General features: G+C 30.3%; 1 protein-coding gene across 1 annotated transcript; it reads left to right on the top strand.

Annotated features, from left to right (window-relative positions):
• Positions 1 to 261: 261 nt before the first annotated feature.
• LOC108752504 (relaxin receptor 1) lies at positions 262 to 9,989 on the top strand. The gene is made up of 21 exons (XM_018493349.1): positions 262 to 349; positions 1,411 to 1,530; positions 2,189 to 2,254; positions 2,330 to 2,432; positions 2,628 to 2,699; positions 2,781 to 2,852; positions 2,923 to 3,066; positions 3,810 to 3,878; positions 4,022 to 4,093; positions 4,176 to 4,247; positions 4,677 to 4,748; positions 5,018 to 5,089; positions 5,259 to 5,330; positions 5,668 to 5,738; positions 5,895 to 6,056; positions 6,592 to 6,737; positions 7,146 to 7,296; positions 7,601 to 7,730; positions 8,113 to 8,303; positions 9,551 to 9,709; positions 9,778 to 9,989. Exons 1-21 carry the CDS (start codon positions 262 to 264, stop codon positions 9,906 to 9,908), a joined length of 2,235 nt encoding a protein of 744 aa, XP_018348851.1. The 3' UTR covers positions 9,909 to 9,989.
• Positions 9,990 to 12,178: the final 2,189 nt, after the last annotated feature.

Raw genomic sequence — 12,178 nt, 5'->3', positions numbered from 1 at the left:
CTATATTATGGAAACCATCAAAATTATCATGTTTTTCTTGTTAATGCTATTTTTTTCAAAATTGTGACGTGCTAATCAAATTTTGTTAACGAATTTATGTTCAGTAAGCAAAAATACATCAGAAATAATAATTAACATTCGTGTTGCAAAATAGTATTAGACAGTGTTTCTTAATCCCCGATTAAATTTAAAAAATATAATTAATCTTGAAAAATTAAATTAAATTTTGTAACTAAAGGAAGCAATGTATATTAAAAAATTATGAGATACAAACATATCGTACTCGTCGGTGCATCACTGATTACAATACTCTGCTTGCTTTCTGGACTTATGTATTATTTAAATCAAGGTATGATTTAGACCTACACTGTTGCAAATTTCATGAAATTTAATGTACTTTTAAATTACACAATTTGAATTTAATTTTATGACATTAAATGTAATGTATTTATAACTGAAAAGTATATTTATGTACATGCACATGAAATTTAATTATTCCTGAAACTTTATGAAATTTAATGTACTGTTCATAAAATTTTATGAAATTTAATATACACGTTTATTACATTTAAGTAACTACTGTAATAGTTTTAAATCATTCATTACTTTTAATTTCGTTCATGAGCTTCATTTACATGTAAAGGAAACATTTTTCTAACAATGTACAAATGGATTTATTTAAACAGATCTCATTATTAACTTTTGTTGCTTCAAATAATTTTTCAAGAGTGTGATTTCATATATTTTAAATTTACTTCTATAAGATATTTTAACAAAGATCAATAGCTTTGAAGAGAAAGATAAATATTATTATATTATTATATAACATTATAATTAAATTTCATAAATTATAAATATTGTTGGTAGTTCTGATTAAAGCGCTTGAAAATAGAAATTTATTATTTTCCTATTTGTAAGGAGTATCCATTGCGTATTTTGGAAAAATTCGTTTATACGAATATGGTAAATATTGTAAAAAAAAAAATTTGTATGACCTTTTATCATATAAAATCTTTTTATTTGTACTTGTATTTACCTTATAAATTTATCTTTTTATGTTTTTATGTATTTATCTTATAAATATATCTTTTTTTTTCATGGTGTAGCAGATCATATGTGAATAAACATTGTCAACAAACTACTTAATAACTATTTTCTATTCCTTAGCACGTACTCGCCATTTTTTTATAAGATAAAAATGCATCTTTCGAAATATAGCGAGAAACTGAAGATTACATTGTTAACACAAATAAAAACAATAGCATGTTAAATAATCGTCTACGTGATAAAAATTTTCGCAGAAGAACGAGAGAGATTCTCGCAATTTTATGATACAATTTACTACGAAAATGTAATTAAGAATCTAACCACAAAAACTGTGACATATTTTCGCTAAATTTTATATTTCAGATAAATGTCCCATCGGTACTTTCCAGTGTCTCAACAGCACCACATGCATGCCGCAACGTAGCTGGTGCAATGGCGTCCCGGATTGTCCATACAGCGACGATGAATCCACAGAAAATTGTTGTATGTTTCAAATCATACCTACATTAATTACTTAACCACAGTTCTTATCAGGTCTATTTTAATTTCAACTCAAATAATAGTATAAATTTGATTATTTCATGAAGACTTGATTATTTATTATTCCATAAACATCTTAATAACAATATATATTTTGACTTGTTTTTAATATACATATAGTTTAACTAAAGATTAAAGAGATTACTAAAAAATTTGTCAATAAAATTCATTCATAATTTTTTTGATAATCTTTAATCTTGAGATAACCACATATTGTGAAAACAAATCTTCGTAGCATTCTAATAGCGATTTGGTTGAACGCATTAGTGCGCACTGATACATAATATAGCCGTACTAATCTGAACGTAAAATGAAATGTAAATATTATATATCGAATTATAAAAGATAAATTTTACTTAACAGTACAATAAAATATGTAAAGGATTTTACGGTTTAACCTGTTTAAACTGTTTTTATATTTATTATATTAAGTACATATCTTTACATCAATGTATATACACATCAATGCGTACTGAGTGCATCCAATCGAATTCGCTATAACTTTCATCTATCGTAACTTTCATTTGCACGAAGCAAAAAAGATTATCTTAATTTTCTAATTATACGACAGATTTCGCTAATTCATAAATTTGCTGCGCAGTTGACATGCACGGAAACTGGGACTGGTTTATGAAAGAAAGAAACTGGGGAAATTCAAACAATTGCGGTAATATCATAATAAAATACACGACAGATACGCAATATTTGCTATGTATGACAATTTCTTTACTTTTCGTCGCAGATATATTTAACGCTCCAGTTAATTGCACCTACGATGCGTGTCGTGCAACTTGTACGAATTTTACCGATGTCCCTAAAAACTTGTCATCGAATATAACGGCAATGTACGTTTCAGAGAAAATATTATTGATGTGACAAATCTTTTCATACAGCAAAACTTGTTACACGTTTGGTAACTAATAGTATTATAACGATTCAAAATGATTGATTTACTTGGTTATGGATGGATTTAAATCAATTAAACATGTATTCTCTGAATGACACTATTAATTACTCACATGTATGTACAACTTCTGCAGTTTTCTAACCGACAACTTTCTCACACATTTATCTCGCGATGCGTTATCAAGATATCCAGAGATACGCTTGTTGTAAGTTGTACTTACTGTACAATGTTTTTACTTTGAGAATATAGAAAACTCTGCATAAAACCTTACAGTCTGTAATTTCAGATATCTCGATAATAATAATATAATCAAATTAGAAAAAGGAGTCTTCCTTCATCAATCTAAGTTGTTTTGGTTGTGAGTATAAATTAAATGATTAATAACACTTTGAAAAGTATCTACAAATGAAACTCGTTTATCTGTACAGAATTCTCACAAATAATAGCATCAGCGAAATACTACCGGGACATCTAACGGGACTAGATAAATTAGAAACTCTGCTACTGGATCAAAATAAAATTGTGATGGCAGATTTTTCTGACCTAGAAGACAGCACTACTACATATTTGATGTAAACTGTCTCAGTATAAAACCATTTTATATAACTCTACTGTGTTAAATTACAAAAAATTATGGACGATCTTAGCCTGTTAACTTTCCATCATTTATTGTGAAATAAATACTTGCTTTCTATATTGTAAAATAAATACGTTGCGTTATATATTTAACGCGTTTCTTTTTACTTAATATATGCTGTGCATACTTCAACATTGTTATTTTAAAATCTCCTCTATTTTTGTACTATTAGTATTGTTCATAACTTTTAGAGGTATATGATTCATACAAAATAAAGTTTGAAATCAGCTGCTAATTTCCGAGTAATCTAATCTATGTATGATAAACACACTTATTATTTACTGTATATAATCAGTGCGTCAGTCTAGAGCGCATCGTTACGAAAATGTAGATCTGTTTGTAGATTGCTTCCTTGATGCGTGCGGTAATTTCGCGATAGCTTGAATAGGAAACGACTAATATGCAAATTCCATGCAATGAAATCAGAGATTGAGGTAAATTGCAACAAAAGCATAGTTAATTGTGGAAATTTATCAGTGTCATTTCTTTAGAAAAAAATTAATTTTCCACATGTCATAGCATGTTTTTTTAGTTGGAAGAATCACTGTTAATAATTAGTATAATTAACCAATGTAACTGTTAGTAGGATTGCATCGTCCATAATCATATGATGTTGATTGATAATAAGTTATTTATCATTAATAACACGTTGACCTGCTCTTTTTTATTTACAAATAGAAACCTGAGTAAGAACATGTTAACAACATCCGCTTTAAAGCTGTCACGGTTACCAGAGTTGATAGAAATGTGAGCTTATAAGTATAGGTGTATACATATATATTTTTTCTATTTTTATTTACATATATATATATATATATATATATATATGTACATAAATAAAAATAGAAAATGTATATACGTACGTTTAATTTTCCGAAATCGCGTTTTAGAATATTGGACGGAAACCATTTCGAGTCAATAACGGAAGATCTCTTTGCCGGATGCCCCGCTTTAAAATCACTGTACGTACGAAGTAGATTACGGAAGCGATTACTGTCATTGTTAATAAGATTCATGCGAGCTAACGGCTCAACGATGATTCAGGAGTATGGAGGACAATAGCATAAGCAGCATCGACGAGAACGCGTTTCGGAATTTGCAACAACTTGTTGAGCTGTAAGTGCATAAATGTTAATGTGACTCGGTTTCAAATTAACGGTACTAACGTTCGGTTATTGTAACTAAAGGATAAAATCTCGTGTCATTCCGATCGTCAATTCAATATTATCGTGTCAAGTTGCGCAATCGATTATCTTTCAAAATAACTTTCCGGATTTTTTTTTATTCTAATCGCAATACAAATATAATTATACGCAGTGTTTAATTTTTTATTGTCTGTTTCTTTATATATTTGTAATTCGCTGTTCAAAGTTGAAGTATTGAAGATTTATTACCGTACAACAGACGATGACGCAGATACAGTTAGAAGTTGGAAACTACATTTTATCTCGACCGTTATTAATGGCAAACTCTACTGCATCTAATGGATTGACTATAAATCAGATATCAACGATCGAACACAATTAAAATACAGCCTTGTTTCAGTAACTTGGCATACAACAGGATAGTCACGATACCGTCAAACGTGTTCCAGTCCGTGAATAATCTGTCGAAGCTGTAAGTATAAATATCCGTGTTATAATATCAACCAGCGTGATAATCAGCCTTACTACTAAATGTTTAAGCTACATACGTGCTTGAGCTCTATTCGCTGATACTTAACGCTAAAGATCTGTTCGCGAAAGTACTATGGAAACGTCACGTACTCGCGAGCGTAACCGGTTTTAATTATAATTTAAGCTTGTATGTGTAAACTAGAATCTGTTTGAAAATAAGATCCATTACTCTAGCAGTGCTAGTCATGATATAATCTCATCTTCTTTCAGATTAATCGGTTACAATCCTGTCGTCGAGTTATCAATGACGCTTTTTAATCCTTTGAATAATCTTCGCTCTCTGTAAGTTTCAAGCTACACGAGCGATTTTTCCGACTTAATAATAATAATAATATAAAACTATAGTAGCACAAACTTTTTATATTCATTTTATGAATAAATCCTTTATTAATTTATATCAATACAAATTAATAGAATAAGTAATTAACTTTTTCATTATAAAACATTTCAGAAGTGTCGAAGATATAAACATGGATAATATGGATAAAAACGCATTCAACGTGTTTCCAAGGCTTGATTTTGTGTATGTTTTTTCTTGTTGTAATTATGTAACTCATACAATAGCGTTCTTTTTTATAAATAAAAGAATTTTTTATTTTTAAAATAACTAAAAAGCAGTGATCTTTGCTTTCTTTCAATCATAACGTAATTTCTGCAAAATCTTTGATATTTCAATATATTTTTCTGTATATTAATTAGATTCAAAATCCACTTTAGACTTGAAAAGTAGAAAATAAAATTGAAGATGCATATATATATATAATTTGTAATTTCTATATTCATTAAACTTTAAGACCACTTTAAGATTTCTGTTTGATAATTTAATTATAATCAATAACATAAGATATCAAATTTTTCAGATATTTCAAGAAATTTCACTACTGCATGACTTACGCGCCGAAGGTGCAGAAATGTAGACCAACTAGCGATGGTAAGGCATACATCGCGATTAGATAAAAACTACTTAAATTGCAATAATAACTGATTGATTCAATATTGAATCAAACGCGACAAGATGTATGTCAAGAAAGATGATTCAGTGCTCTCTCTCTCTCTCTTTTCCTCTTTTTCTCTTTTTTTTCTGAAGGTATGTCATCGATGTCTCATTTGCTAGACAAGCCTCTATTAAGGGCTGCTGTTTGGACCATATCTTGTCTCACTTGTCTCGGTAATAGCCTCGTTCTGTGGGGAAGATTCACCGCTAAAGATGAAAATCGTGTTTTAAGTATCATTATCCGAAATCTCGCAGGTAATTGTGCAAATGTATCCTAGCGAGATATTTACATTTGCAATTTCTATATAAAGAAACCTCTTCTCGTATTCTTAAAAAAACCTACTAAAATAAGCAAATTAATAAAAAATCATCGCCAAATGCAAACATTCGGAAAATTGGAAAAAACAAAATAGTTTTTAAGTATCGCATCATACAATAATTATATAAAAATATAGGGCTAAGGTAAAAATAATTTTCTAATTTTATTATCCTAAATATCATCCTTTTGATAATAAACGAAAAAAATGTAAAGTAAAATTTTTAAAAACTCAAAATTTTCAATAACTGCTCGCTGCCGCTGTCTCGCATAGTTAGACATAGATATAGACACGAAATAACGATATAAATCGCTATATTCAAATGATTCGTGGTACATACCGAATCACGAAGTGCACGCGAGTTATCATAGTTTGCGGTTCACAATAAAGCGCAACACGATGATCGATCGAGCATATTAATGTTAGGCTCACTATAAATTACAAGACGGTATAGTCCACGTAATCCTTTATAGTGTCCGACATGTTGATGGGAATATACCTCTTCATAATCGCCATAGAAGATGCGAGGTTTCGCGATAACTACAAAGAAGTAGCAAGTATATGGATGTCCTCATGGTCCTGCATACTCCTAGGAGCGTTGGCGATGACATCATCCGAGGTATGCACATTAACACCTTGCTGAATCTCACAATTTTCAATTCGCAACGTACAATTGCTATTTAACGGTACTACTTATAATGATCGCTTATGCTACTGTTCAGCAAAATCTGGACACCGTGATAAAGTCGACATATGTTAGCAATATGTATAATAGTATATTTAATTTTACGTAATTAACTGTAAAGCATTTGCGATTTAAATCGCAATCGTCGCTCAAATACATATCGATACGCAGATCATATATTTCCTGAAACGAATTCAATAGATTTAAATATAACTGCCTTTTCATGCGTTTGTAATTTTTTTTAATAGTTAGATATAAATTACAGTTAGACATAAATTGATATTAGAGAATATTTTTAAAAATATCAAAATTAAAATAGATGATTATAAATTGTTCGGTAAGGTTTCCATGCTTATCCTGTCATTTATGTCCGTGGAGCGATTTATTCTGATCGCAGCACCTTTGAAGTGTCATCACGCCATGACATCTCAAGCTGCAGCCTCATCGATGATCGTCATCTGGATCGTCGGATTTATTATCGCTCTTGCACCAGGTTCGTTTACGCGAAAGAATGACTTTATTTAATTTTTTGTATTTCTTTTTAATTAATTTTTCTTTAATTTTATCTATTATTTATTATATAATTTTATATATATGTACTAATTATATCCTACAGCCTTATTTTACAAAATAGAAAAAATAAACATCTCAATTTTTTTTACATTTCAAATATTTATATGAGTCACTATAATTACACACATCATTTTAATAAATCTGAAGATCTTTTTCGACAGAAAATAATAAAAATTTTCCATAATTATTATCTATGAATTGATTGTTTCCCCTGGATCCAAAAGTTATCCATTGGAGAAGCAGTACAAGATTCTATGGTGTCAATGGAATGTGTTTTCCTCTACATATAGACGATCCATATCTAATAGGCTGGGAATACTCGGCCTTTATCTTTCTGGGACTTAATCTCGTCGGGTAAATAGTGTATTATTATAAGAGTCTCTCAATTAAATTATGCAATATGGAATACCAGCTTATGTTATTTTTAAAACTATATTATAATTTATTGAGAGACTTTCTTTTTGATTTTCTGATATATTACAACAAAATTTCTAAAATTTATTTAGAAAAATTGTATTTAAATAGCTAATTTTTGGAATTGAGTCTGCAATGTGTAATTGCATTTAATTATTATAGTATCAGAATTTTCGAATAAGTTCAATTATGTCAACGGTATAACATTCGTTAAAAAAATTTTAATCAACCACGAGCTTGATCGATTCTCATTTCGTGATTGCCATAATATTGCTTAGGAAGAAAGAAAGCCTTTCAAGGCTATCATTGCATTCATTTGCAGATTGATGATTATCGGTTACGTTTACATTGCAATGTTCACCAGCATCTGGAGAACGCGCCGTGCCACGCCATTGTCGGTCGGCGATTCTGAGTTCGCCTTCAGGTTCTTCCTAATCGTGTTGACAGACGCTGCATGTTGGGCACCGATTATAGCGTTGAAAATCCTCGCCATGATGAAATATCCCGTGCCACGTAAGCAGAAACGCTAATGAGAGTTTTCACATTCCCATCGACTCCATTACAGTATCTCCGTTACAATCTTTGCTCGATAAATATGCATGCAAGTCTTTAAGCTTTATCTTTCAACAACTTTACATTTATCGTAAGAAATACAAATGAATGAAATATTTTCTCTATTGTTTCATTCGTGAAAAATTAATCTAAAGAATTAAAATTGTTATTGTATCAAATTAAAAAAGAAAAATCCTATTTTTAGTCAAAACGAATCTTAGTGCTTCAATATTCGGTGTGACTTGTATACATATGCATGTACATATCCAATTCTGCAAATCGCGCGCCAAAATCTTGAAACTCAATCACGGACAGAATTAGACTAATAGTATCACATATACGAGTATATTAATTATCTAGAGTAATGGTATCATTACTATATGGTATTAATACGTTAAATAATCATATTTTATACTAATAAACATTTTATAAAATTATTAATAAGACTCTTATTGGAAATAATTTTATTACGGAAATTACCTTAGCCGGGATTCGTACCCGGATCTCTTGTATTTCCAAATCCTGTATTTCTATAAGTGGGCGTCTTCTCATTTCGACCACAGAGGCAATAACCAATAATGAAAAAAATATCATGTTTCAAAGAGACGTGTATCCTACTTTCAGTTAAAGCGGATCTTAGCGCTTGAATATTTCGGTGTAAAAATCAATCAAATTAAGAAAGTTAAGTCCTATTTTAATCAAAGCGGATTTGAGTTATTTGACTTATTTAAACACTAAGATCTGCTTTGACCGAAAATAGGATTTTTCTTTCTTAATTTAATTTATTCTCATCGGTCTAATCTCAATTCAAATTGTTAAAATTACATACACTACCGTTCAAAAGTAAGCCTGTCCCGATTTTTGTATGTATCTCTTTTATATGCCTAAATTCCGTAATATAATTCTATTATATTTTCTTTATATGTATATATAGAATGCAAAATTTAGAATCATCAAACATTATTATTACGTATAACATTTAAAAGAATATAAAGAACATTGAAAAATGTATTCTTCTTTAAGTAATTAAGGAAAAAAAAATAGGCAAATACTTTTAAGAGTAGTGCAAAACAGAATACATATATATATATATACGAATATATTTATATTAAAATAATATGTATAAAATCTACGACAAAAATATTTATTTAAATTCAGACATTTAATAATACAGTTAAATAATATTAATAAATGGATAAAATTTATAGCTGATTTGCACGCTTGGATAGTGATTTTTATTCTGCCAGTAAATAGTGCGGTTAATCCGCTGTTGTATACTTTCACCACACCGAAATTTCGCGAAAGACTCAATGAGGGTTGGTTTGGAAAAGTATGCAGCTACATATCGAGGAAACATTCCAGACAAGGTTTGTAGTCTGATACGAGTAACTATTTGAACTCTATACTTATAAAACGTTTATTGTTTTTGTTACAGATTCGCAGGCATCGGCTACTATCAATAAAACGGTCATTAATAGGAACATAGTACAGCCTATCTGGAACAAATATGATGATGATAAAAAAAAGACATCGCCTCTGCTTGACTTCGACGATGAAAAATCTTGATCCAATTAGAGATAAGGTTGAAAGTTAGTAATTTTTTTAATTAATTATATTACACTTCTATATTAAATGTTATATAAATTACTGGCGCCAATATTCGTGCAAAGCTGACAGGTTGTAATTATACAAATGATCTATCCTTCATAGCATACATAGATAATAGACAATCAGAACTAACGATAGTAAAATTCTATTATTTCATTTTTGAAGAAAGAAATCTTTACGAATTGAAAAATTGTTATGTAATTTCAATTGAACTCAATGAATTACGTCATTCTCGTGGAAGTTTCTGTAACATACTACAGAGAATAATTATTTACTGCTTTATTGATTGCCGCGAAAGATATTTTCATTTAATTTTTTAGAAAATTCGTCTTATAAAATAGCCGCTGTTTAAAAATGTGTATCTCTCTCTCATAAAATTTCTTCGGCTTTACCAATACTATTTTACTAGCAGCAACTCGGCAAGAAGTTTAGCTTAGATATCTCTTATGCTCTTATCCTCGTTTTCTCAGAGATTAATCTCATAAGAAAGGTAGCCAGAATACGCTTTATTTCTGAATGTATTGTTTCGCGCATGGGTGATCCCGGTATGCGGATATTTCAATTGTACGAACTCTGATGGCCCCCGACGGAGTATCCACCCACGAGTAGAGAGATCGTGCTCGAAAACGTACATAAATTATTTTCCGACGAAGTCGGAAACGCGAAACGTGCTCCGAAAAATTTACGACATCGATTCTGATGTACCGGCAAATCATGTTCCGCCGATGTGGCACCGTTATGCCGGGTCAGCGCTACTTGTTCCGTATTATTATTGCGAGATGAGAAATTTATCTTCGAACACGGGCGTGACTTTTTAACGGCTCCACCGTTGTACGCTCTAAAACGGATACTACATCACTCAAATATACTCGATTAGTCGATGTAAGACCATCGGTCGGCGTGGCCATCCCTTCAGATGACTTATGAAACGATAATAAATGACAAACATGAAGAAAGCTAGAAATCACTGACAATTAATTCACATCTTTGTGAGAATACACGTGTTATTCTCGTCACCTTCGTTATCGTACATTAAATTATCGTTTTAGTTATAAGAAAATTCGTATAGAATTTCAAATTGATAAAATTAACAATCTTCTATTCAAATAATGATTTATAACAATCAAACAGAAAGGAAATTTTTTTATCTATTATATATAAATGTAAGTAATACAGTATAATATATTATTATTATTATTTATTAAATTTATATACGATATAATCGTAGTGTTCTTTCTATGTAAAAAGGAGACTTATAATAAATAACGTTATTAAACAGAAAGACATGCCGATGTAATTTGACAAAATGCTTTCATAAAGAAAAAAAATTGAAAAATATGAAAAGTAGAAATAAAGTAAAATAATTAACAGGCTTATTCGTTTACGAGTGAACTCTTCAATAATCCATTAAAACGCGTGGAGATATAAACAGCAAGAGATGCAACGATATCCGACTTCCAACTTTCGGAGGGTTACAGTCGGCCGTAAATCATGCGAACGGCCAAGAAAAATGCATCTCGCGAGCACTCTACGATCTACCGGCACGTGGGTTGGCTCTTACGCGATATAATGTGTAATTTATGGCGGATGGCCAATGGTAAGGTCCCGTTAAGGGGCCTCGATACTTCGCTCGAGACAGACCGCCTTTTAGGACTGACTTTTCTTCCGCCTTAAGCTGCTAAGATTTCTTCGGCTACAATACAATTACGCCACGTGGGCGGATATGCGTTATACGATTGTCCACGAAATCATCTCGGAATAAAAAAGAGAGGCAACATCTCGCTACAATGATGTGGGTAGGTTGGTAGGCAAACGGTGTGACGTATTGGTGCAAATATTATTGAATTATCGAGTCGTGCTCTAAACAAAAGCTGGTGTTTCATCGAAGATATTCAAGAGCCTTTCTTACCTAAAGGGTGAAAAAGAAGACAAAAGACTTCTCGAACTTTTTTTGTTAATTATTACAAGTTTCTTACAAAAATTACATAAAATATACAAAGTATATAGATATTTTTCTTTAACGAAACACTATCAAAAGTTCATATTAAATATTTTTAATAATAACTGATTATTAATTTTATTTGATTAAATAAAATTAATATAATAAGACTCTTGTTAATTATATTGAGGAAGTTATCATATATTTTCAGAAAAAATTGAAAAATTTCTTATATTAATATTTCTTATATCTTTTTTATATCTTTTAAATTAGTTCTTGCATGTATTTT

The sequence above is a fragment of the Trachymyrmex septentrionalis genome, unplaced genomic scaffold (assembly GCF_001594115.1).
Source record: "Trachymyrmex septentrionalis isolate Tsep2-gDNA-1 unplaced genomic scaffold, Tsep1.0 scaffold60, whole genome shotgun sequence".
In the NCBI taxonomy this organism is placed as follows: domain Eukaryota; kingdom Metazoa; phylum Arthropoda; class Insecta; order Hymenoptera; family Formicidae; genus Trachymyrmex; species Trachymyrmex septentrionalis.
Note: the sequence above shows the minus strand (reverse complement) of the source record. Positions and strands in the feature narration are given on the sequence as shown.

Bases quoted from the DNA above. Each gene is read 5' to 3' on its own strand.
- LOC108752504 (XM_018493349.1), top strand. From the start codon at position 262: ATGAGATACAAACATATCGTACTCGTCGGTGCATCACTGATTACAATA. The intron at 4,094-4,175 runs GTACGTACGAAG...ACGATGATTCAG, and splicing joins TGCCCCGCTTTAAAATCACT to GAGTATGGAGGACAATAGCA. The intron at 8,304-9,550 runs GTAAGCAGAAAC...TAAAATTTATAG, and splicing joins GATGAAATATCCCGTGCCAC to CTGATTTGCACGCTTGGATA.